Here is a 23185-nt window from a genome sequence, read left to right as displayed (position 1 = left end):
AACAATATCAATAAATTTCCCCCCAGAAAAGGAAGATGTTGAGATTCAGGTCTAGCTTCAGTATAGATCTTAAATCAAACTGTTTAAACTATTACAGCTGGCAAGTAGTCTTTTTACGTGCAGATTTTTTTGGATGTACATAAATAACTTAGTGGTTTCCCACCATACTCCCCAAATTAATTTGAAGAGAAGGAAAATCTAGTCAATCTGTTTGTATTTTTTAATGTAGCCTTATCAAAGAGAAGACTAAGAAGGAAGAGTCGATGGCGCCTGGGCAACCTAGCAAAGCGAAAAAAGACTTTGCATTTCAATAAGGAGAACAAAGCTCCAGGAGAAGAGCCAGATGAAGTGGAGAGTGATGGAGAAGAATGTATGGAAAATAATAACTCCAGTATGGAGCAGACTGATGTTGAAATAATACAGACGACTCTGGATGACTCTGAACATGTGTCTTCAGAGCAGTATATCAGTATATGTGATTCAGGAAATGAGCCAGCCATTCAGAATAATGCTAAGTGTAAATTTGACAAGCGCAACAAAGATGCTGAACTCTTAGAACCAAAAAAACCATGTAATGGTGATGCAATAGAGCGTTCATTAGATAAGGATGCTAATAATGGTGAGTAGAAAGTGTCAAAATATACTTTAGGGCGGTGGTCCCCAACCTTACTGGCTGATGGTTTCACGTGTTCAATCTAGATTCTGCGCATGCACAGATAAAGCTTTGGCTGACAGGCCACGGACCGTGGGTTGGGGACCCCTGCTTTAGGGAGAGTGTTTAATTCTACTTCACGTTCTCTTAAACATTATAGTGCTCTCTCTCATTTCAGTGATTCTACCAGCTAAGTTTAAATTCACATCGCAGTGCCAGTCTTAACAGTATTAGTTAATTAGTTTTATTCAGTGAAATTGTGATTTTTTTTTCAGGGCCATTCAAATTATATTGCTATAATTAATGTTTTGTTTATGGGATAGTCACAGAGTAGTATACAAAAAAAAACAAAAAACGTTACAGTATTCTAAAATCTTTAGCGTTGGGATGATTTCATTGCATATATGATGACCAGAATCTCTTCTTGTGGCCCACTTACGTAGAAGACCTTCCCCCAGAAACTGCTAATACAGAAACCATCACCTGAATCATTGAAAAGAAAGCCTTAGGAAAATAAGGGTCCTTTTGGTTGGGATCCCTAATATTATCCCCATTTGTTGACTTCCAAATTCTTAGTAAGATAAGATGAATTCATCGCAACAATTATTTGATGTGACCCTATATATTGCTAGACTTCAAATGGGATATTATAGGATACTTGGCAGACTATTCTATAGGAACTCTACCATAGATATAACTTTTAAGTACCACAAGGCTTATTCATTTACTGTATATTTGTTATGTCTTCTAGCGGCAATAAACACTACTTTTCCTTTTATTATTGTAGATATATGTATGCTTCGTATGACCCGTGCAAGACGTTCACAGGTAGAGCAGCAGCATCTCATAAATGTTGAGAAAGCCATGGAAATTCTGTCAGAGCAAACGCCACCACTCATTGTGGATCAAGACAAGCTGAATGTAGGTTTTAGAGAGAACCCATTACTGAATTGGTAGTCTTCCTTCTTCGTTATTTACTTTTGTGTATCTTAATATAGTCTACACCTGAGTGCAGAGTGTGTTAACTTCTGTTGTGAGCATGGGGATGGGTGGGTCTTTTTCCCCCGAATAATTCTGAATGTTAAATCTGCTAAATATTACCTTGCTGTTAGGTCACAGTTTCTAATAATCATCAATGGAGTATAAATTATACTATGTATTTTCTATACCATCTCAGTGAATTGAAATGTATTTGTACTCAAACCAAAATAATATTTTGGAAGTTACAAACTAAGATGTTAAATAGTTAAATAGTTTTGGCAAAGGACAACAGACAAAATAGCTCAGGTTTACAAATGGCTTCACTGCTAAAATCATAAAGGAAACCTATTTTATTTTTAAAATGTCATTTTATTCCATATAGGAAATTGCTATGTTTGGGATATGCCAACTCTCAAATATTCATGTGTTTTAATTTTAACAGTTGGCCTATCATGTGTGATGCATTTTTCATGGTGTTTTGGTTAAAAATTCAAGGTCTGCTTACAATATCCACAAATTGACTTATCCTCTACTCTACTCTATCTATCTATCTATCTATCTATCTATCTATCTATCTATCTATCTATCTATCTATCTATCTATCTATCTAATCTACACACACACACACACACACACACACAAAATATACAAGTACTTTTAAAAACGTATTACTCTACATATTTGCACATAAGCCTATTCACAGATAAACCAAACTGTAGGGGTGGGGGCCATACAGTATTTTGGCACTGAAAATTCTTACATATCTGCAAGTATATACAGAATGTATGGAAGGATAGCCAGACTCTTGAAAATGATTTAATAAATGCTTGATCTTATTTGAAGGAATAAATAGTAGTCCTCTGTTTTCTCCAGAAATTACTGGATGTGGTTGTTGAGAAAAGTGGAGACTACACTATACTTGAGTTGGAGAAACTCTATGCCCTACTGAGTCAGTGTATTTACCGACATCGTGGAGACTATGACAAAAGCAAATTGATTGAGGTACAGTGTTTTTCATGAATGTGTTCTAGTGATAGCTTAAGTCTGCATCTGAATATATATTTCTAGTATTCTCTCATAGTAGATATCAAAGTTTGTATTGTGTTTTATTGCAGCTCTCCTATTGTACTAGTGCAGGGCTGTCAAACTTGCGGCCTGTGGGCCAGATGTATCACACGCTGGCTGCACCCACGCCCGGTTTAGCAAAGGGGGAAAAAGTCACGTGATGCCACTGTGACGACATGAGTTTGATATCCCTGTACTAGTGCATTAGTCTGTCGTTTGAAAAAAAAAAGATTAAAAGAGTAATTATATATATGCATTTATTGGGACATGTGATTCCGAGTTTGTCATTTTACATTTGGAAGAAGCATGCTTCAATTGTGCTTCTTACAATCTATAAACATCTTGTTGGGTCTCTTGTATTCACATGTATTTTGTTTCCTTATGTGATGAACTATCCCATAGCAGTTCGGTTCTCCATGTGGATATTAGTTAAGCCTTTGCTATAACAAAGTATCCTTTTAAATCGTTACTGAGAGCTGATGCCTTTAAATGAGATTGCTTTATATCTGGGGTCCCCAACTCCTGGGCTGCGGCCCACTACTGGGCCATGGCTCATTTGGAGCCAAGCGGCTCCACTTGCGACAGGTACTTGTGCACAAAGTTCCACTTGTGCAAAGTGGTGGGAGCCTGCGCTCACGTGCACCTGCCATTCACACAAAATGTGTGTTTTAAGTTTAGAGTTAAATTTTACCGCCTTTGGTTTAGTTATAGGTGTTCATTGGTCAGAAATGGTCTCATGATTTGCATTTGCCTCCAAATTGGGGAAACTTGGTTGATTTTTTTTTTCAAAACAGTGTTTCTTTATGCCTAACTTTTTTTCTTTTAAATGTTGAAAATGTGGGGATGCCATTGCTTGGATAGCTAAGTCGTGATTGTGAATAAATAGCAGAACTTTCCATTGTTCTTTTAATGTGTCAGCCCAATCTTGTTTTGTTTCTTCCAACAAAACGAGCTGGAAACTTGAGCAATTGGCTCGGTATCTGGCAAACAAGCCAGAGAACCGTTTTTGTATCTCATCAGAAGAGCCACCCTGAAGGAATGAAGCTCATTCATGCTAGGCCAAAATTCTTCAGAATTCTGACTTCACCCGAAATGGCAAATGCTGGCAATTGCATGAGATAAGAAAGGAATCTGTCCTTGAAGGGAAATATACATAATGACTGCTTGCCCCACCAAACCTCTGCAGCACAAATTTTACAATCAAAAACTATACGTCAATAATAGAAGGAAGATACACAGGTATTAAAGTGTTGTATGTATTCTTTTTTCCATTTTCAGGCAATGACAAGAGAAATTGCAGCCTTCAATCCATATGAATGCATAATGTCATAATATTTTCAAATCCCTGAAATCCTATTGAAAATTAATGTGAGACCAAATATTATACATGCACAGTAGGTTTTATCTAATGTAGCATTTCTAGATTTTTATTCATATAGAGGACAAAGCCTACATCGAGAACAAGAATTACAGAAGGCAAATGGTACCTGACAGTCTTGACCTACTGCGTGCTTGCTTTTTCCTCCCTTGTGGAACCGAACCTCTTACAACTATCAGAATCTAATCAGTTTTAAAAAGAAACAGGCTAATCTGTCAAGCTACTTATGTGGGGAGGACGTTGACCTGTTGAAAAATACATATTTTTTTTCTGTAAATTGAATAAAAATATTAATTTATCCCAATGTTCTTTAATCAAATCATGTATATATGTTGAATTGCACGTGATGTTTAACTGTTATCATCAAATTGCTTTGACTGGAGACAATATTTTTGGTTCTATTAGCTCAATTGAAACAGCATTTTTTGTGGGGGGGGGATTTGCACTAATTTCTAGTGTTAATTCTGTTTGTGCAATCTTTGTAATGGTCCAAATGTTATGTAATATATAAATATGTTAAAATTGTAATAGACAAAATAAATGACTCATGATACTAATTATAGATGGTACTTTCCCCCCAGGTACATGTACTAGTTGCAACCTTAGCCCCAAATTGTTTGCTGAAGATTAAAATGATCACTGTTGTTCCTGGATTGGTACTGAGGAGAGCTCCATACTGTGGGATTATGGAGATTACGCCCATTGGCAGCTCTCTGCATAGCTGATCCTTGCAAATGCAGGTGATTGAAAACTCACCAGGGCTGGGGATACTACAGGACAGGTAGCCCTCACCTTATGACCACAATTGAGCCCCAAATTTCTGTTGCTAAGCGAGACATTCATTGTGAATTTTGTCCCATTTTTTCTGCCTTTTCCGCCACGGTTGTTAAGTGAATCACCAGAGTTATTAAGTTAGTAACAAGCTTGCTAAGTGAATTTGGCTTCCCCATGGACTTGGCTTGTCATAAAGTCACAGAAGGGGATTCACATAATTGCTGGGTACTGCAACCGTCATAAATATGAATCCATTGACAAACATCCAAATTTTGATCACATGACCACGGGGATGATGCAACAAGTATGGAAAATGGTCATAAGTCACTTTTTCCAGTGCCTTTGTAACTTTGCTTACTAAATGAACTGTTGTACGTTGGGAATTACCTGACATGAAATGTTACTCTACTCCCCAGTATATTTTTTCACAGGAAAAAAAGGGGAACTCTTCCATTGCTTCCACTCTGAAATTTCCAGCCTGGAGGCTAAGGGTGTAACAGATGTGACCCCAGATGTTTGAAGGCTTTGAAAGTTGCCCAGTACCATGGGAAATGCTAAAAAACCTTTGTTTTTCATTAGAATGTACCTAGCAATCAATTGTCTTTAATCTTCTAAATGTTTCTTCAAGGTTTATTATAAACTATACCTTCTTTTGATTTTGCCCCCTGCTGCTTAACAAAAAAAGTTCCATGTCCAAATCTAGTTTTTAAGTAAGTTGGGATCTGCAACTTTTGGATGTTAGATCATGGAGATCAGCATAGCAGGAATCTAGCTTTAAATTGTTTTTATAAGCTAAGTAAAATAGTAAATTTACATTTGGAGTGCATATTACATTTCTCATGTAATCTAGTTGGATGGATAACGAGGAAAGTGATCTCAGTGGATAGGGGGGGGGAAAAACTGCAAATGCCATCATTTGGATAATCTGGGATGAGAAAACTGCCAATATTTTAAAGCTTTCACCATTCACACACACAAAAAGCATGGCTGAATTTGCACAACACGCTAATCCAAAGCCAAGTACATAACCCAGGTCAACATATTAGTGTACAGTATCCAGCTGGAGCTTGGCTCTTCTAAGTGAGCCATCATGTTTTTAGCTAGACCATTCCCAGAGCTTCTGACACTGCCTTCATGTTAATTATTCAGAAAAATGTAAAATATTGATGTGTAACAGTGCAATCCAGTTTGCATGTTGAATGAACGTCGGCTCCTTTGTGCCACGAATGGCTTTTAGGAATGTTCCATTTTTTCCCCCCGGACACTGTCCTTTTGTGGTGTTTTCAATTGCTTTCATAATTGTACTGCGCCACCCAGAGCCGTGAGAAAGCTTTATAAAATTTCATAAACCAATACAAAATGTGTGCAAAATACAGGAGATGATTGGAGCAGCTAGGGCAGATTCCGCCCCCTCCCCATTTATTGCAAACCATGGTGTGTGGTTAAACAGGGTTTTTTTTGGGGGGGGGGGTAAATGCTGGAGATCTTCAGTCTGATGCTCTTTAGATGAACTGACCAACAAAACTTGATGGCAGAGCATGGAGGAACCAGCAACCTGGATTCTCAGTCATCCAGGTTATGATTGTCCCAAAGGTGCTTTTTCAAAAGACGTTTCGCTTCTCCTCCAAGAAGCAGAAGAAGCTTCTTGGAGGAGAAGCGAAACGTCTTCAAGGAAAAAGTCCAGTTACCCTTTGAAAAAGCACCTTAGGCAACAGCTGCTTTCCTGCCCCGAAAAGGCATCATACATAACTTTCCACAGAAGAGGATTTAGAGACGACCCGAAGCACAAAAGCGTGGTCAGTGTGGTCGGTTGTTTAACAAGGGGGTGAACTCCCAAGATGGAATCCTCTCAAGGGTTGCCTGAATTTCTGCACCCCGATCTGGTGGCTCCAATAGGAGCAGGGCCAGAATGGACTTCCAGATCACTTTGAACGGCTGCCCTAATTTTACCGGGACTGCTCCGATCCTCTCCTTGTCTGGAGATTCTCAGCCATCCAGGTCATGGTTGTCCTGAAGGTGCTTTTTTCCCAAAAGGCAACCAAACTTTCTGGTTTTTCTTTGAAGATGTTTTGCTTCTTCAGCTCTGGCTGGATGGTGGGGAATGGAAGGATTTATATTCCTTGCAGACAGCTGGTCATTTGCAGTCTTCTCTCACCCCCACCCCCAATCCAGTCAGAGATGAAGAAACTTCTTGGAGGAGAAGCGAAACCTCAAAAATAACCAAAGTCCAGTTGGGGCCGGGGGGAGCATATTTTGGAATCTTCCCCCTAGGTTTGCCTGTTGAAAGAAAGCCAGCGGCCACAAGGGATCCTCCAGGCCAGGGCACCAAAATGAGCAGATCTGCCTTTCCTTTCCTGCCATTCCCCTCCTCCCTTCCCCTTTCCTCCTTCTGTTCCCCTCCCCTTCCCCCTTTTCACTTCCTCTTTCCTCCTTTCCCTTTCCTCCCTTCCCTTCTCCTTCCATTCCCTTTCCCACTTCCCTTCCTCTTCCTTTTCCTTTCCTTCCTGCCTTCCCTTCTTTCCTTCTGTCCCCTCCCCTTTCTTTCCTTCCCTTTCTCACTTCCCTTCCCCTTCCTCCCGTCCCTTTTCCTTCCCTTCCCTTCTCCTCCTTTCCTTCTTTCCTTCCCCTTTCTCACTTCCCTTCCCCCTTCCTCCCGTCCCTTTTCCTTCCTTTCCCTTCTTTCCTTCTTCTGTTCTTCCCTTTCTTTCCTTCCCTTTTCCTTCCTTTCCTTCTCCTTTCCTTCTTCTGTTCCCCTCCCTTTCTTTCCTTCCCCTTTCTCACTTCCCTTCCCCTTTCCTCCCTTCCCTTTCCTCCCTTTCCTTCTCCTTTCCTTCTTGTGTTCCCCTCCCCTCCCCTTTCTTTCCTTCCCCTTCCCCTTGCCCCTCCTCCATTCCGTTTCCTCTCCTCCCTTCCCTTCCCCTCCCCTCCTTTCCTTCTTCCCTTCCCTTCCCAGCCCCGCCGAACGTCACCGCGGCCAATCAGCCGCTTGCTTTCTTTTGCTCCGGCTGGCTCACCGGGGAGGCGGCGACCCTCCCCTCCCCTCCCCGCCTGGTTTCCCACACTCGGGGGACGGGGAGGGGGACGGGCCCCAATGAGAGACGCTTTGCAAGGGAGGCCTGGCCCCGCCTCTCGGCTGCTCCTGCCCGCCCGTCTGCTGCCCGTCCTCCGGGTTGAGCATATAGCGGGGATGCCCAGATCCTCCCTCCTTTCCCCTCCCCGTTTAGTAAAACAGATGCATTTCATAGCTCCGGACGCGCGTTACTTTTCGAGGAGGATGTTGCAAGCTGGATGGCCAAAGTGAATCGGGGAAAGGAAGTTTGTTTGGGGTGTTGTTTTTTCCCTCCTCCCCCCGCCCAAAAGCTGGATTCCAGTTCAAAGTTCACAAAGCATCCCTCTCCCCCCTCCCAAAAAGTGCAGTCGGTTTTTTTTTTTTAATGCAAGATGGCGGACTTTCCCTGAACGGGCACAATCCGAGGACTCCACAAGCAGCCTGCAAACCTTGGCGAGGTAGGGCTTCTTCTTCTTCTTTTTTTTTTTTTTGGCAGCGGATCTTTGGCGCTGGGCCGATTAACCGAGTCCGGTGGTCGGAAGAAAGGTCACCCCCGCCCCCCCTCCCCGGCTGGAGGGTGGGGTGGGGTGGGGGACTGAAGAACGGCCAAGGCAAGGGGGGGAAAAATGCCCTCGCCCGCCCTTCCCTCCATACAAACAACCGCTGATCTCTCGAAGCCGACAAGAATCCGGCCGAGGAGGTTCGCCTCACCCGGGAAGATCCCGAGATCTGGAATCGCGCTTTGGGGAGCAGGGCGAGAAGAGCCAAGGGCGGCACCTCTCTCTCCACCTCCCCCCCAGATTTTCTGCCCGGGATCCCCCTCCTTGGGGGCTGAACTGGGTGGGAACCCGAGTAGGGGAAAAAGGGAGGGGGTGGGAAAAAACACCGTCCCCAAATTTAGAGAATTTAATGCCCCCCCTCCCCTAAAAAGGCAGAACCTAGGAAGGGATGATGGGTCCTAGGAAGTGTTTCCAAAGAGTTGGCTTCCTATGGCAAAGAAGAACGTATGGAAGCCCCTCATCCACCCCATAAGCCCTCCGCCTCTATTGTTGGCGGTGGGTGTCGGAGCGTGTTGTGTTCTGGTTTTGTGATGATTCAGAGGTTTTTGGGGAAACTGGATGGACGGAGGGTGGCGGGGGCCAGACCCAGGCCTGTTCTGGGAAGGAAGCGAGATCTATAACTATAACCCATTCACACCATTTTGGGCTTGGGGGGAAAAAAAATAAAAATAAATAGAAAGGAGATCTCTGCACTAGTCACTTCACAACGGGTGGATGCGTTGCAACAATGGGTTGTTGGGTTGGCCAAAGCCAACGGTGGGGCTCCACCAATAAGACAAAAGGTGGTAGTAGCTGCTGCAACTTAGGGTGCCCTCGGCAAAACCCATGGGCTGTCAAGGAGAGGTAGGTTTGAGGTGAGTGAGTTTGACCGCCAGGTTGGTGGAGAGATGAACAGGCTGGAATAAATTAAACACAGGTGAAGGGCTTGCTCTGAACCGTACAGGTAGTCCTCAAGACCGCAGTGGAGGCCAAAATTCCTGTTAGGAGAGACATGCTTTAACTGAGTTTTGCTGTGTTTTACAATCTATCTTGCCACAGTTGTTAAGTGAATCACTGCAGTTGATAACTTAATATTTTAGTAATAATAACTAAATAATAATAATAACAATAATACTAATATACTAGTAACTTAGTAATTTGGTTGTGAAGTGAATCTGGTGAATCCCCATGGATTTTGCTTGTCAGAAGTTAGAAGAGAAGGAGAAACTTTTTGAGAGTGAGAACAATCAACCCATGGAAAGGAAGTTGCCCTCAGAAGTTGTTGGAGCGCCATCACTTGAGACTTTCAAGAAGAGACTGGACTGCCATCTGTCAGAAATGGTGTAGGGTCTCCTGCTTGGGCAGGGGGTTGGACTAGATGACCTAGAAGGTCCCTTCCAACTCTTATTATCTGTTAAATCTGTCTGTTAAAGTTCGCAAAAGTGAATCATATGACCTTGGGAAACTGCAACCATCATAAATATGAATCACTTGCTAAACATCTGAACATTGGTCATGTGACCATAGGGATGCTGCTGTGGTTGTGTGAAAAATGGTCACTTTTTAAAGTGCTGTCTTCGGTCACTTTATTTTGAACGGTCACTAAATGAAGTATTGTAAGTTGATTACCTGTGCTCAATTTATTGTAGGGTTTTTCTTATTACTTCTGGAGTACCAAGATGGTGCGCAGAAGAATTTCTCCAAGCTTATGGAGCTCAATCAGGAATTTCAGCTGGGTTTACCACCTCCAACTCTGTAATCTTGAGGTTCCAAATAGGACACCACCACCCCTTTTGGGCATCCACCTGTCTCTGGGCTCCAGGTCACTCATTTATCAAAAAGGTTCTTTGCATTTTTTAAAAAAGTATATAGGAATAGCCACTATCATGGAATAAGGTCTCCTGCCTTGGGTGGGGATTGTAGTAGAAGACTTCCAAGATCTCTCCCAGCCTTAAAATTCTACGCTCATTCATATTTTCAAGGCTACTTGGGCCACTGTGATGTTTAGAATAATAATCCTGATAGAAGTCAGAGTTTTCTTAAAGTGTCCAGCCACTAAGGAGGAAAAACATAGGCTGGGATGCTTCTTGATTATCTGGGCCATCAAAAGCAACTTCTTGTCTCTTAGAAGAGAAGTATTTTATAATAAGCCAGAATTCCCATGGCAACCATGGAGACTGTAGAATTAAAGTATAGTTGGGCTAGGGGAAATTTTAAGTTTTAGGCTGTTGGAGAGAAGCACAAGAGGATGGAGTGGAGTAGAACCTGTCCAGAATCTGCTCTCTGTCCAGTCACTATTCATGCTGTTGCCTCAAGATCCTTGTGAGGTACAGTAGCCAGTATGTGTAGACCAGGGGTGGGGAATTCTGGTTCAGGAATTCTGGGAGTTGAAGTCCACAAGTCATAAAAGGGCCATGGTTTCTCCACCCATGGTGTGGACTTTTTAGCTGTGACAAAGTCACATTGCCAAGGATGAATCACAAGTCTATGTGGCACTGTGACTGTGGGAATGTCCCACAAAACTATGTCATATTGCGACGGGATGCCCCCTCAGAAGTTTCCCAAGATCCCTGTAAGAATCTACTATATCATCTTGAGGGGACTATTGTCCAATGGCTAAATGATCTACATACCCGGGCAGAGGCTTAATCACCCTACTAATTGCTCAAACATGATCTAATTTTATTCATCATTTTAGTTCATCATTTGTATTGTGCGTTTTTAAAATAATTCACAGTTCTGGTTGTTTTGTACAGGTAGTCCTTGACTTAAGATCACAATTGAGCCCAAAATTTCTGTTCCTAAGCAAGACAGTTGTTAAGTGAATTTTGTCCCATTTTACGACCTTTCTTGCTGCAGTTGTTCAGTGAATCACTGCAATTGTCAAATTAGTAACACAGTTGTTACCAGTTTAACGCTTTTATTAAGTTATAAGATAAAATACCAAAATAAATAGGAGGATACAGGGAGGGGGAGAGAAAAGTGAGGAGAAACTGGGGAAAAGAAAAGAAAAAACATTGACTTCCATCTGTTGCAGTTAAAAAAAAAGTATTAACATCAAACCACCACTTTTTGTTTTTCCATAATAATATTAAGTAGCCATTTCTATAAAACCATATCAATCTAATCGGTAAAACCCAAAATCAAAGTTTCATTTTTTTTTCCACTTAAAGCACAAAGTTCAGAAGCGGTCTCCATGTGGAAATGAAGGTACTTATATTCTTTCCTTTAACCAAAATGGTCAATTTTGCCATTTCTGCCAACTCCATCAGCTTCTGTACCCATTCATCCATCGTAAGAATCGAAGTGTTCATCCATTTTAGTGCACCTAATAGTTTTGCTGCTGCAACATATATAGGATCAAAGTTCCAAAATTTTTCTCCAAGTCTTTTTCCATTAAACCCAAAAGAAAAATGTCTGGTTTTGTGTCATGAATCCGAATTAGTTGCCAAGCGTTCAAATTTTGATCACGTGACTATGGGGCAGCTGCAATGGTTGTAAGTGTGAAAAACTCATAAGTCCCTTTGTCAGTGTTGCTGTAAGTTCGAACGTTTGCTAAACAAACTGTTGTAAGTTGAGGACCACCTGAATTTCGATACACATTTTATATGCTGTTTTGTGTATTTTATGCATGATGCATTCTGTTATGCCAGACAGAATAAATAAATAAAAATCTGTCCGTCACTCTGTCTTGGGTTGACAGAAATCTTTCCCATAAATTAGGGGAAAATGTTTCTTTGTTCCTACACTGCCAAGTTGTATTTCCTAGTCTGAATGTAGCCTGGTCATGCTATTTATCAGCCAAGTGTGTGCCATTTTGTTTTTCAGAGCAAGCTATGATCACTATGGGATAAATGATGGTCATGCTTTCATCCCAAGGACTGATGAATAGAAACAGCTGGAATCTTGGAGGAGACTTAAATCGAGCATATACAAACAGAAAGTTCTAGAACTCTGGAAGAATATCTGAACTCATGATAGGTATCCTTGGGCTACAACTGGTTTAACTGGAGGGGAGAGTTTCTAGGTAGTCCTTGACTTACGACTAGTCACTTAACAAGCGTTTGAAGTTACAAAGGACCCTCAAAACTTACTGAGGGTCTGTTGTTGAAATTACGAAAGATGCACACACATTTCTGTGGTCATGTAATTGCATTTTGGCGCTTGGCAACCTGCTCAAATTTACAGACATTTGCAGCATCTTGTGGCCATAGTTTGTGGTGTTTTTTGCCAGCTTCCGGTGTTTACTTCCAGTTTCTGGCAAAACAAAAAATGATTTGCTTAACGACCGTGATATTTGCTTAACAACCACGGTGCTGGCTTAGCGACCAAATGCTGAAAAATTGAGTCTGGTCACCCAAAGCCTCAACTTATGACCAGGCTTAATTACAGTTGTAAGTTGAGTGCTGTGTTCGATAAAGTCAACAAAAATCATTTTCATCCTACAGTCTTTCCTCATCTTGCCCCCGCTCTTCATTTTGTCTTCAAAAAGCAGGTCTAAAAAGGCCATTACTGGCCCTATAATGAGAAAGGCACTTATCATATTTAAGAAAGACCACCTAGCACAGGAGTATCAAATTCGAGGCCCGTGGGCCGGATCAGGCCCAAAGGGTGCTTAAATGTGGCCCATGGGGCCAGCCTGGAAATAGGACCAGCCCGCGGTGCCTCTGGCAGCCAAAACGGGGCACGGGAGGGGCATTGATGAGGTGCAGGAGGCCGTCTAGGCCGAACACCCCCCTCCCTCTCCCCGTGGCCAGCCCACGGAGAACTACAATTTCCATCTTGCCCTTCAAGAAATCCAGTTTGACACCCCTGATTCCTAGCATGATTTTCCTGAGTGTGTAGGTACTGTTCACTCAAGGCCATGATGGATTCTGCACTTTGCCCCAATATTGAACTTGGATGGCATTGTTCACATCTGTGTTTATGTGCATCAGCATAAAAAACATCATCACAGAAGCTGTTGTTTGTGCAAGTGGGCAAAGCATGACGTTCACACTCTTCAAGGATGTGGGCCTCTCGTAACATCACCTCACAGAACCCTTTTGTTACCTCAGCGGCAGTAGCTCAGTAGGACAGGAAAACAATACCACACAGACGAATATGAATCGTCTGGCCTAAGGCCTTTTGCTGCCTGAGGTAACACTAAGTAATTTACAGTTAGTCCTCAAACTTACAACATTTCATTTAGTGACCGTTTGAAGTTACAACACTTAACGGTATGAAAAAAAGGTATGGCAAAAGTGGCTTATGACCGTTTTTCACACTTAACGACTGTTGCAGCCTTTCCCCGTGGTCACATGACCAGAATTCAGGTGCTTGGCAAATTACTCATATTTACGATGGTTGCATTGTCCTGGGGTCATGTGATTTTGCCTTTTGCAAATTTGTGACAAGCAAAGTCAACGGGGAAGCCAGATAACAACTTGGTCGCAAACTTAACTGCAATGGTTCACTTAACAAACGTGGCAAGAAAGTTCGTAAAAGAGGGCAAAACTCACCTAACAAATCTCTCACTGAGCAACCGAAATTTTGTCCTCAATTGTGGTCATAAGTTGAGAAACTGTCTGTATTATAGATATTATTAACGTTTTAAGAATTGTATCGTTAATATGTGATTGGGTAACTCATGTTTTTCATTCCCACATTTACATGAGGGTACAGTGGAGATAAGACCTCTTTTAAACCCATTTGGAAATTGAGCTTGTGGAGATCCTGGGAAAGGAAAGGGGTTTATGAAGATCAGGAGCAACTTCTCTCGTTGATATGAGGAAGACTTTAAAAAGACAGTCTCATTTTCTTCAGATTAAATGTCTCCCTATTCTGCATGATTATCAGCTTAGAAGAACTATAGGGAATCTACCCATCTATATTCAAAAATGAGTTCTTGGAGTGTTAGGTCATGAGGGGGCCTTGGTGCCCTCTGAGCTTGGTTGTTTTCTTTCAGATGTTTCATTACCCAACTAGGTAACATCATCAGTGCTAGTGTTAGGTCTATGCTTCAGAAAAAGCCATGGCCAGGGGTGGGCTTCAAAAAATTTAGCAACCAGTTGTCTGCCCAGTTGCTGGGTGGGTGTGGCCATGGGGGGCTTGGCCTAGTCGGCCTCTTGCACCATAGCAGGGGTTTCCTCAAGTTTCCGAGAGGGTGAAAATGGCTTCCCCGGGCTCCGAAGGCTCTGTGGAGGCTGGAGATGGGCCCATTTCTGGCCTTCTGGAACTTCCAGTAGGCCTGTTTTTTGCTCTCCACAGGCTCCAAAGGCTTTCCTCGAGCCTCTGGGAGGCCTGTTTCCTCCCTCCTTGTGTTCTGGAGGCCAGAAATGGGCCCATTTCCAGCCTTCCAGAGCCTTCGGGAGGCCCGTTTTTCACCCTACCTGAGCCTCCACATAAGTTCTGCACTTACCTGGGATCCAAAACTGGCCAGGTGGAGACTCTGGGGAGGGAAGGGGAAGGGTGGGCGGGGCCAGCCAGTCATTGCAACTACCAGTTTGGCGAACCAGATGTAAAATTAATATCTGATTCGCCCGAACCGGTGCAAACTGGCAGCAGCCCACCCCCCTGCTTATGGCCCTTTAAAGACCATCTAATAAAATGTGATACAGGTAATCCTCATTTAGTGACCAACAAATGGGACTGGCAACTTAATTGTTAAGCAGTCTCCCACTAAGTGAAACCACAACTGTGCTTGCCATCTTATGTCGCCTTTCGTTTGCTTTACAGACCTGCAAAGATAATAGGAGGATTGGTCACAAAATTACTTTTTTCATCACTATTGCAAGTCGCTAAATGAGGTGTCACTAAACAAGGACCACTGTATAAGTTTTCATTGACTTCAACCACTTCTTCAGGGGCAAGTGTTACAGAATTCAGGTAAATAAATGTCTGTGTAGAATTCAGCCTAATAAGTCCCAAACCTGGTTAATTGGCTTAGAAAATTCCCCATTATGATCAGTAAGACTTCTATTAAGTAAATAGATGTTTTTACACCATAAATGCTCTTAATCTTATTCTGAGGGGTCCTCAGAGTTGGCGACTTTAAGACTTGTGGACTTCCAACTCCCAGAGTTCCCCAGCCAGCTATGCTAAGCTGGCTGGGAAATTCTGGGAGTTGAAGTCCACAAGTCTTAAAGTCGCCAACTTTGAGGATGCTCTACCACCTGATTTCCTTCCTTAGGCTTGCTTTAAATCTCCTGATTTCACAGCTTCCTCTTTCATTTATTCCTTTTTTTCCTCAGAAGAAACGCAAAATAACGAGTAGAGAGTCCTTGACTGACAACGGTTCATTTAGTGACCGTTTGAAGTTACAACAACACTGAAAAAAGTGACTTAGGACCATTTTTCACACTTGCGGCGTCTCCATGGTCACGTGATCAAAATTCAGATGCTTGGCAACTGACTCATTTATGACGGTTGCTGTGTCCCAGGGTCACATGTTCCACTTTTGCGACTTTCTGACAAACAGTGAGGAAGCCATATTCATTTTCCTAAGCGTGTTGCTAGCTGAACGAACAACTGCAGTGGTTCACTTAACAACTGGGGCCAGGAAGGTCTTAAAATAAGGCAAACCTCAATTAACAAATGCCTTACAGAGCAAGAAAAAAATTGCGGCTCCATTTGTGGTCATATGTCGAGAACTACCTGAAGAATGTCCTTGTTTCCAGCAGTTGGAAGCATTAACAGCAGACTACTTCAAAGGCTTCAGTTCCAATACCATTTTTAATATAAACAGTCCTCAGTTAATTACTGTAATTAGGACTGGCAACTTGGTCCCTAAGTGATATCGTCATAAAGCAAAACATCTCGTGACCATGCCAACTTAGAACAGCCTTTCTGCTAGTGTCCTTTTAAGACAGGGGTGTCAAACTGGATTTCATTGCCAGTCGCCTCAGGATTGTGTTTGACCTGGGGGACATGGCCAGGATGGGTGTGACCAGGGGGCGTGACCAGCTCGATGTCACACATCGAGGCCCTGTTTTCGGCCCCGACAGTCTTCTGCAGCCCCCTGCCAGAGAAAATGGAGCTTGGGGGGCGCATGCATGCCCCCCCCGGCTCCATTTTTGCTGGCAGAGGCATCACAGGTCAGTCCTTTACTGTTTCTAGGGTGGCCCTGCGGGCCAGATCTAAGCACCCCATGGGCTGGATCCGGCCTGCTGGCCTTGAGTTTGACACCCATGTTTTAAGAGCATCCCTCATGGGCATTAAACGCAATGGCACTTGGCTATGACTTGTGAGTTCTTGCTAGCTTCCCCATTGACTTTGCTTGTCTAAAGCCGGTTGTGAAGATCGCCAGTAACAATCACATGACTGCAGGGATTGTGTGACCACCAGGGTTGCGTTCTAGTTGCCAAACCCGCTTATCAAAATTACCTGGCCACTGGGATGCTGTGATGGCCACAACTTCAAGAACCTCCTTTTTTTTTTTTTTTTAGCCCTGTTGTAATTTGGAACAGCTGCTGAAAAGAGTAGCTGGTAAGCAAGGGCAATCTGTAGAGATTAACTGATGGGGGTTGTTTGCCTTGGTTTAATGAGTTTTAAAGATTGTCTACAAACAGAGGAAAAAAAAAAGTTGAGTTGGAAAAGCCATCAGCTGTGATCGTAACTTCCTACTATTGCTGTGGGCTGGATCTGCTATTTCCTTCTGTAGTGGTAAAATGTGGAACCTTCCCTTATTTTCTTTATCCTCTAAACCAATCCAGAAGAATGGAGCAAAAAAAAAAAAAATTGGCTTGTGAACATCCGAAGAGTTGTATCTACACACATAAGGCTACTCAGCACTTCTCTTAGGGGCAGCAGAAGCTCACGGATAATTATTTACAATTTCCAAGGCTAAACCCATCCCTAAACGATGATAGGGCAGGTTCTTTTCTCTCACAGAGACTGCTCATAAGACAGGCTAATTATATTATCTCAATCTTGTTTAAGGAAACCACCTCTTCGAAGAATTACAGGCCAGTATTACCTGAACACTTGCACACATTCCAGAGCATTGCACACAGCCCTATTTCTTAGGCAAAAAAGTCTATGAAAAAGGAAGTGATTGTATTTTGAAATCTGTAGGACAGGCAACCCCAACCTGTGGGCCACGAACTGGGCTGCGGCCTATTGGCCATTGGGCCGCGTGAGTAACTGGCCAGGGTATGCGCATGTGCCCATGGAGCCACTCATACGAGGTGGGGGGAAAGGGGATGGTTTTGTGGGAGGGGCCTGTGGATGTGCACATGCATGCACACACACAGATACAAGTGGCCCCACTTATGCAGGCATTCCTGGCTCCGCCCGTGCAGGCACCCACAGCCGCACTTGCACGAGCATTGTTGTGGGGGCTCAGAGCCCCTCTTGGGTGAGCAACGGGTGTTCACATTGTGCATGCCCCTCCCACAAAACCATCTCCTCTTCCCCCCCTCCCCACCCCGAAATATTGGGGAACTCTGCGATAGGAGACACCCCTTCTTCTGAAGTTCCGTTCCTACTTCAAGTCGTAGGTTGAGAACTATCTCTAACCTGGTTTCTTTTGAAAATTAGAGATAGACGGGGTTGAGTACAAGACCTTGGAATTTTCTGCATGTGTGCAGGCATGCTATGAGCCGGTGATAGATTCTCAACCTTAGCAGAACCTTAATAGAAGCAAGGATTTTAATGCCATGCCTTTTCCTTTCCTCCCCTCCCCCCCCTCCCCATTCCTTTCCTCCCCTCCCTCCTCCCCATTCCCTTCCTTTCCCCATTCCTTTCCTTTCCTTTCTTTTCCTAATAGAAGCAAGGTTTCAGTCTTAGGATCACATTGGTTAGGCTACTTAAAATTCGGGCTTCCTTAAAGATGTCCCCCGTTAAGTTCTTTGTAGGCACAATGTTGAAAGCTAGATTAAAAACCCTCCCTAGGAGTTCCCAGAGTAAGTGTTCTATGGTGCAAGACCTCTGCTTTATTTTGGTAAGATATATGTCCATACCTGAGGGACAATAAAGGGAACTGCTTAGAACAGCTCTTCCAGCTTGGTGGACTGGTGGGGGGAGGGGGAAGAGGAGACTGTGGTGTGCAAGCAGCGGGTGCTCACGCCTCTCGTGCGCACAGCTCCATTTGCACAAGCGGCAGGCGCACTCGCCCTCCGCTCTCACAAATAGCAATAGCACTTAAGACTTATAGACTGCTTTACAGTGCTTTACAGCCCTCTCTAAGTGGTGTACAGAGTTAGCATGCTCCTCCCAACAATTTGGGTCCTCAAGTGAAGTTTTGCCCGTGTGTCCACCACTCCCGCAAGTGGAGCTTTCTGTGTGTGAACACTGGCCCGCTGCTTGTGTGGCCCGGTTCCTAATCAGCTGCGGCCCAGGGATTGAGAATATCTGGCTTAATATGTCTTTCTTAGTTTTTAGAGTCTGAATGAGATTGATTCAAATGCATACGGCCTCATATAATGAAACAACTCTTTTTTTTAAAAAAAAAAAATCACATTTTCCCTTCCCTTTTCTTTTTTTAAATCCAGGGTGCATGGAGAGTTGTTAAGAAGTTGTTACTCGTTGCCTTTTCCTTCGGACATCAAGTTGTCTTACTGGATTGCACTATGGCAATGCTGCTAAGGGCCGAAATTGGGAGAAGCCACCTTGCAGGGCTCTAGTGCCCCAAAGCCCATGACCGGATAAGCCTCTGGAAAGCTTGAAGGGTTGAAACTTGAATCGGTTTGCCTCGTTGCCTTTTCATCAGAGAGGAAATGGCGAGCAAACGAAAATCCACCGTGCCTTGCATGGTCCCGGCGAAAGAGCCGGATATGGATCTAGAAGCCATATCGGATGTTGAGGAGGTGTTACCGGTGATGACCTCTGCGGGAAGCATGTCAAGTGATGAAGACTCTGGAGAATGTGCCGATTCAGACAGCCAGCTAAGTAAAAAAGTTGAAGGCGGCTACGAATGCAAATACTGTACCTTCCAGACTCCTGATTTAAACATGTTTACTTTCCACGTGGATTCTGAGCACCCCAACGTGGTCCTCAGCTCATCTTACGTCTGCCTTGAATGCAAATTTGTGACCAAACGGTACGATGCCCTTTCGGAACATAATACCAAATACCATCCCGGAGAGGAGAACTTTAAACTGAACATGGTCAAACGCAACAACCAAACCATCTTCGAGCAAACGGTGAACGACCTGACTTTCGATGGGAGTTTTGTCCAAGAGGAGAAAACGGGAGAAGAATCGGAAGGCTCAGAAAGCCACTTGACCGGCATTTCCATCAGCAAAACCCCCATTATGAAAATGATGAAGAATAAGAATGAAACAAAGCGAATTGTGGTTTTTCACAATGCCGAGGATGATCCCACGGAAGATAAAGATGGTGACACCGATGTGGAATGTGAGGAAATCGTAGAAAAAGGAGCCGCTGCAAGTTCGGATACCAACACAGATAATTCTTCAGCTGGGGAAGCCATCCCCATGGTTGTGAACCCCACCGCGGTGATTCAGCCTGCTCAGGTGATCACCACTCTCGCCTCTCCGCCGACGTCTAATTTAATTTCCAAAGTCTTGATCCCTATTAATAGCATCCCAGCCTATAACACCGCTTTGGATAACAACCCTCTCTTGCAGAACACTTACAACAAATTCCCATATCCAACTGTGTCAGAAATTGCGCTTCTGGCTACTCAAGCTAAATACACTGAGGAACAAATCAAAATCTGGTTCTCTGCCCAACGCTTAAAACACGGGGTGAGCTGGACCCCAGAAGAAGTTGACGAAGCAAGAAGGAAGCAGTTTAATGGCACGGTACATACCGTTCCTCAGACAATTACGGTGATTCCAGCACATATTTCAGCAGCTAGCAATGGTCTGCCTTCTATTTTGCAGACTTGTCAAATCGTCGGCCAACCGGGCCTCGTCCTTACGCAAGTGGCGGGAACTGGCACGCTTCCGGTGACGGCCCCCATCACCTTGGCGATGGCAGGAGTTCCAAACCCAGCCCAACTACAGAAAGCCCAGGGCCAAGCTACGCAGCCTGTTCCTGAAAGTAAGCAAGTAGCGGCTGTTCCCGCTCCCCAGCTTACGAAATCGGAGGTGGTGGCGGCTGCAGCCACCACCAACATTGACATGGTTGCCGTCCGGGCGAAGAAGACGAAAGAGCAGCTGATGGAACTAAAAGTCAGCTACCTCAAAAGCCACTTTCCTCTTGATTCAGAGATAATCCGGCTGATGGAAACCACAGGGTTGACGAAGGGGGAGATTAAAAAATGGTTCAGCGATACCAGGTACAACCAGAGGAATTCAAAGCACAATTATCACAATCATCAGAACAGCGATTCCTGCACTATCGTTATTGACTCCAGTGATGAAACGAGCGAACCCCTCGCGCTGGTCCAGCCACCCCAGAAGCAGTCTTCTGGGGTGAAGTTCAAAGACAAAACTGCGGAGCAACTTAAAGTCCTCCAAGACAGTTTCCACAACCACACAGTCCTTTTTGAGGAGGAATTGAACAGGATATGTTCGGAAACAAAGCTGGCCAAGGAAGAGGTAGAGGCCTGGTTTGCAGAGCAGAAAAAAACGCGTGGTTCTACAGAAGAAGGTGAGGAGTTGGCTGAAGGTCGTGCCGAGAGTCAGAAGGAAATTGCTGCAGCGGAAACCTCTGGAGGTGAAGGCTCTGGAGTTCTAAAGGCAGGGAAGCAGGCCAAAAAGTCTCCGGAACAATTGCACATGCTCAAAATGTCATTCATCCGAACTCAGTGGCCTTCTTCCGAGGAGTACGACAAGTTGGCCCAAGAAACGGCACTTCCTCGAACGGACATCGTGAGTTGGTTTGGGGACACTCGCTACGCCTGGAAAAATGGCGGCTTGAAATGGTACTACTACTATCAAGGGAACAACGCAAACAGTGCCAATGGTCAAGGCCATTCCAGGCGGAGGGGGAGGGGGAGGTCCAAGGGGAGGGGTCGGGGTCGGACACGCGGGCGGCTGACGTCCAACAAAAGGCTCAAACCTTGGGACCGAACCCCAGTCATCAAGTTTAAAACTGGAAAAGCAATCCTCAAGGATTATTACCTGAAACACAAGTTTCTGAATGAGCAGGATCTCGACGAACTGGTTGCGAGATCACACATGGGCTACGAGCAGGTCAGGGAATGGTTTGGAGAGAAGCAGAGGCGAGCCGATCTTGGCCTTGAGCTGTTTGACGAAGAAGACGAGGAAGAGATGCTGGATGAGCCGGAGGAGGAAGAGGAGGAGGAAGATGATGAAGAAACAGACGACAGCGACAACTGGGAGCCACCACGACATGTTAGGCGTAGGTTGTCAAAATCCGACTGACTTGGACGTCCTTGGCATTGTCAGAACGCAACCTTGCCAACTAATTGGCTTTGCCAAGTGATTGGTGCTGACCTCCGTCTAAGCAGTTGCCTACTTTTGAGTTAGCTCCTTGTTGAAGGCAGCATTGAGAGACTGATTCTTGACTCCGATGCAAACTTGTGGAGCAGGATTGGAAAAGCAAGCCTGGAACTTAAGACTTCCCAAGTCTCCGGAAAGTTAGCCGTTGTCTATATCTGCTGATAAGAGAGGCACGTTGAAGGGACCGTATGCTCAATTGCCTTATGTTTGCTTCCAAAAATCCTGTAAGGAAAGAGGTTCAGGTTTTTTTTAAAAAAAGAAAATGATAACCTCTTTGGGCTGAAAGAATTGTCACTAAATGAAAGGGCTCACGGCATCTCTATTGCTAAGCTGCATGTCAGTTTTCTTCCCTCCAAGCCGAAGGAAGCCTTTGTGAGAAACTTCAGGTCCCTGAAAGGACGTCCCGCAGAAGAGAATCAAGATTTGTTGGCTATCTTCCCAGCATGCAAGATGTTAAATCACGGATTTCAGTTACAGGAAGAGAAGTTTGAGGGAGATTAAAACCCCATAGTTCATCATCTCTCCAGAGAAGTTGATGGACTTGTTGAGACTTGAGGCTAAAACACCATTGGTTGGAAATGCATTAATTTCTTACCCTGAGTAGGTGGCTGGCCACAGTGACCCCTTTGGCTCTCTGAGTCTAGAAAAAAATAAGATGATTTGGGGAGAAAGGATACCAAAGGGGGGAAATCCTGGAAGGGTGACAGTTGCTTGGGGTTTTTGAGTTTTTTTTTTAAAAGAAAAGAAATTAGAGGAAAGGACTATCTTTGTTACATACAGAGCCTGTGTACTAGGTTTACAGAACTCCTGTTGAATGTGTCTCTCTAGCTGTGTTCAGGGAATCGGGGTCCGAAGTACGTTTTTATATTAAAACTAATCAGTGTATATCATATTTAAATACTAGAATCAATCAATGCAGCCAATACCAAAAACTTGCGTTTGATTGTGCAATTCTTTTTTCCCTTCCGTCTATCCAAGAAACGTTTTCAGAGGAAAATCCATCTTCTCTCTAAAGTTCTGCAGGACAGTTTCTCTAGTGAAAGGTTCATGGCGGAGAGGTCACCCAAGGGACTTGATTGAAAGCGAAACTCATAATTTTTCTTTTTGTCTCCAGCGTGCCTTTAATTGTTGTTTTCTACCCCCTTGTATCAAAGCTATTTGGGCCAGTGTTTCTTGTCCTTGGAAGCTTGAAGATGTGTGGACTTCAATTCTCAAGAATGTGTGAAGATGGGTGGACTTCAATTCCCAGAATGTTGGAAATCTTAATGTGTAAACTTCAACTCCCACAATTCATGGCTGGCAGGAGAATTCGGGGAGTTGAAGTCCACGTATCTTCGAGTTGCCAAGGTTGAGAAACTCTGTTTTGGGCAGTTGAACTTGGTTCTGGTGCTC

The 23185-nt window shown here is 44.0% G+C and overlaps 2 protein-coding genes across 8 annotated transcripts in view; both read left to right on the top strand.

Moving 5' to 3' along the window:
• Positions 1–4380, top strand: part of ATAD2 (ATPase family AAA domain containing 2) — a 35407-nt gene extending 31027 nt beyond the window's left edge. The window contains exons 25-28 of one of the 2 annotated variants that reach the window (XM_087931678.1): positions 230–370; positions 1440–1573; positions 2507–2635; positions 3977–4380. In XM_087931678.1, coding sequence (XP_087787804.1) covers positions 230–370; positions 1440–1573; positions 2507–2635; positions 3977–4030 — 458 coding nt within the window. In that variant the 3' untranslated portion in view covers positions 4031–4380. Of the gene's footprint in view, positions 1–229; positions 620–1439; positions 1574–2506; positions 2636–3976 lie in introns of both variants that reach the window. The other variant, XM_087931677.1, reaches the window with a different exon arrangement.
• Positions 4381–7862: 3482 nt separating this feature from the next.
• Positions 7863–22725, top strand: ZHX1 (zinc fingers and homeoboxes 1). 6 transcript variants are annotated; one of them, XM_026703620.2, is made up of 4 exons: positions 7887–8357; positions 12267–12419; positions 15156–15305; positions 18911–22725. In XM_026703620.2, exon 4 carries the CDS (start codon positions 19136–19138, stop codon positions 21713–21715), a length of 2580 nt encoding a protein of 859 aa, XP_026559405.1. In that variant the 5' UTR covers positions 7887–8357; positions 12267–12419; positions 15156–15305; positions 18911–19135; the 3' UTR covers positions 21716–22725. The 6 variants fall into 6 exon arrangements, with proteins under 6 accessions (XP_026559406.1, XP_026559405.1, XP_026559407.1 ...); XM_026703621.2 differs by lacking the exon at positions 12267–12419 and having other exon boundaries at positions 7863–8357; XM_087931673.1 differs by lacking the exon at positions 15156–15305 and having other exon boundaries at positions 8111–8357.
• The last annotated feature ends 460 nt before the right edge of the window (positions 22726–23185 follow it).

Source organism: Pseudonaja textilis, chromosome 3, assembly GCF_049901715.1.
Source record: "Pseudonaja textilis isolate UNSWEBS1 chromosome 3, rPseTex1.2, whole genome shotgun sequence".
NCBI classification, from domain to species: domain Eukaryota; kingdom Metazoa; phylum Chordata; class Lepidosauria; order Squamata; family Elapidae; genus Pseudonaja; species Pseudonaja textilis.
The sequence above is the reverse complement of the archived record's forward strand: the minus strand, read 5'-3'. Positions and strand labels throughout refer to the sequence as shown.

What these genes read in the sequence shown, in the direction of transcription:
- ZHX1 (XM_026703621.2), top strand. Translation starts at nt 19,136, where the DNA reads ATGGCGAGCAAACGAAAATCCACCGTGCCTTGCATGGTCCCGGCGAAA.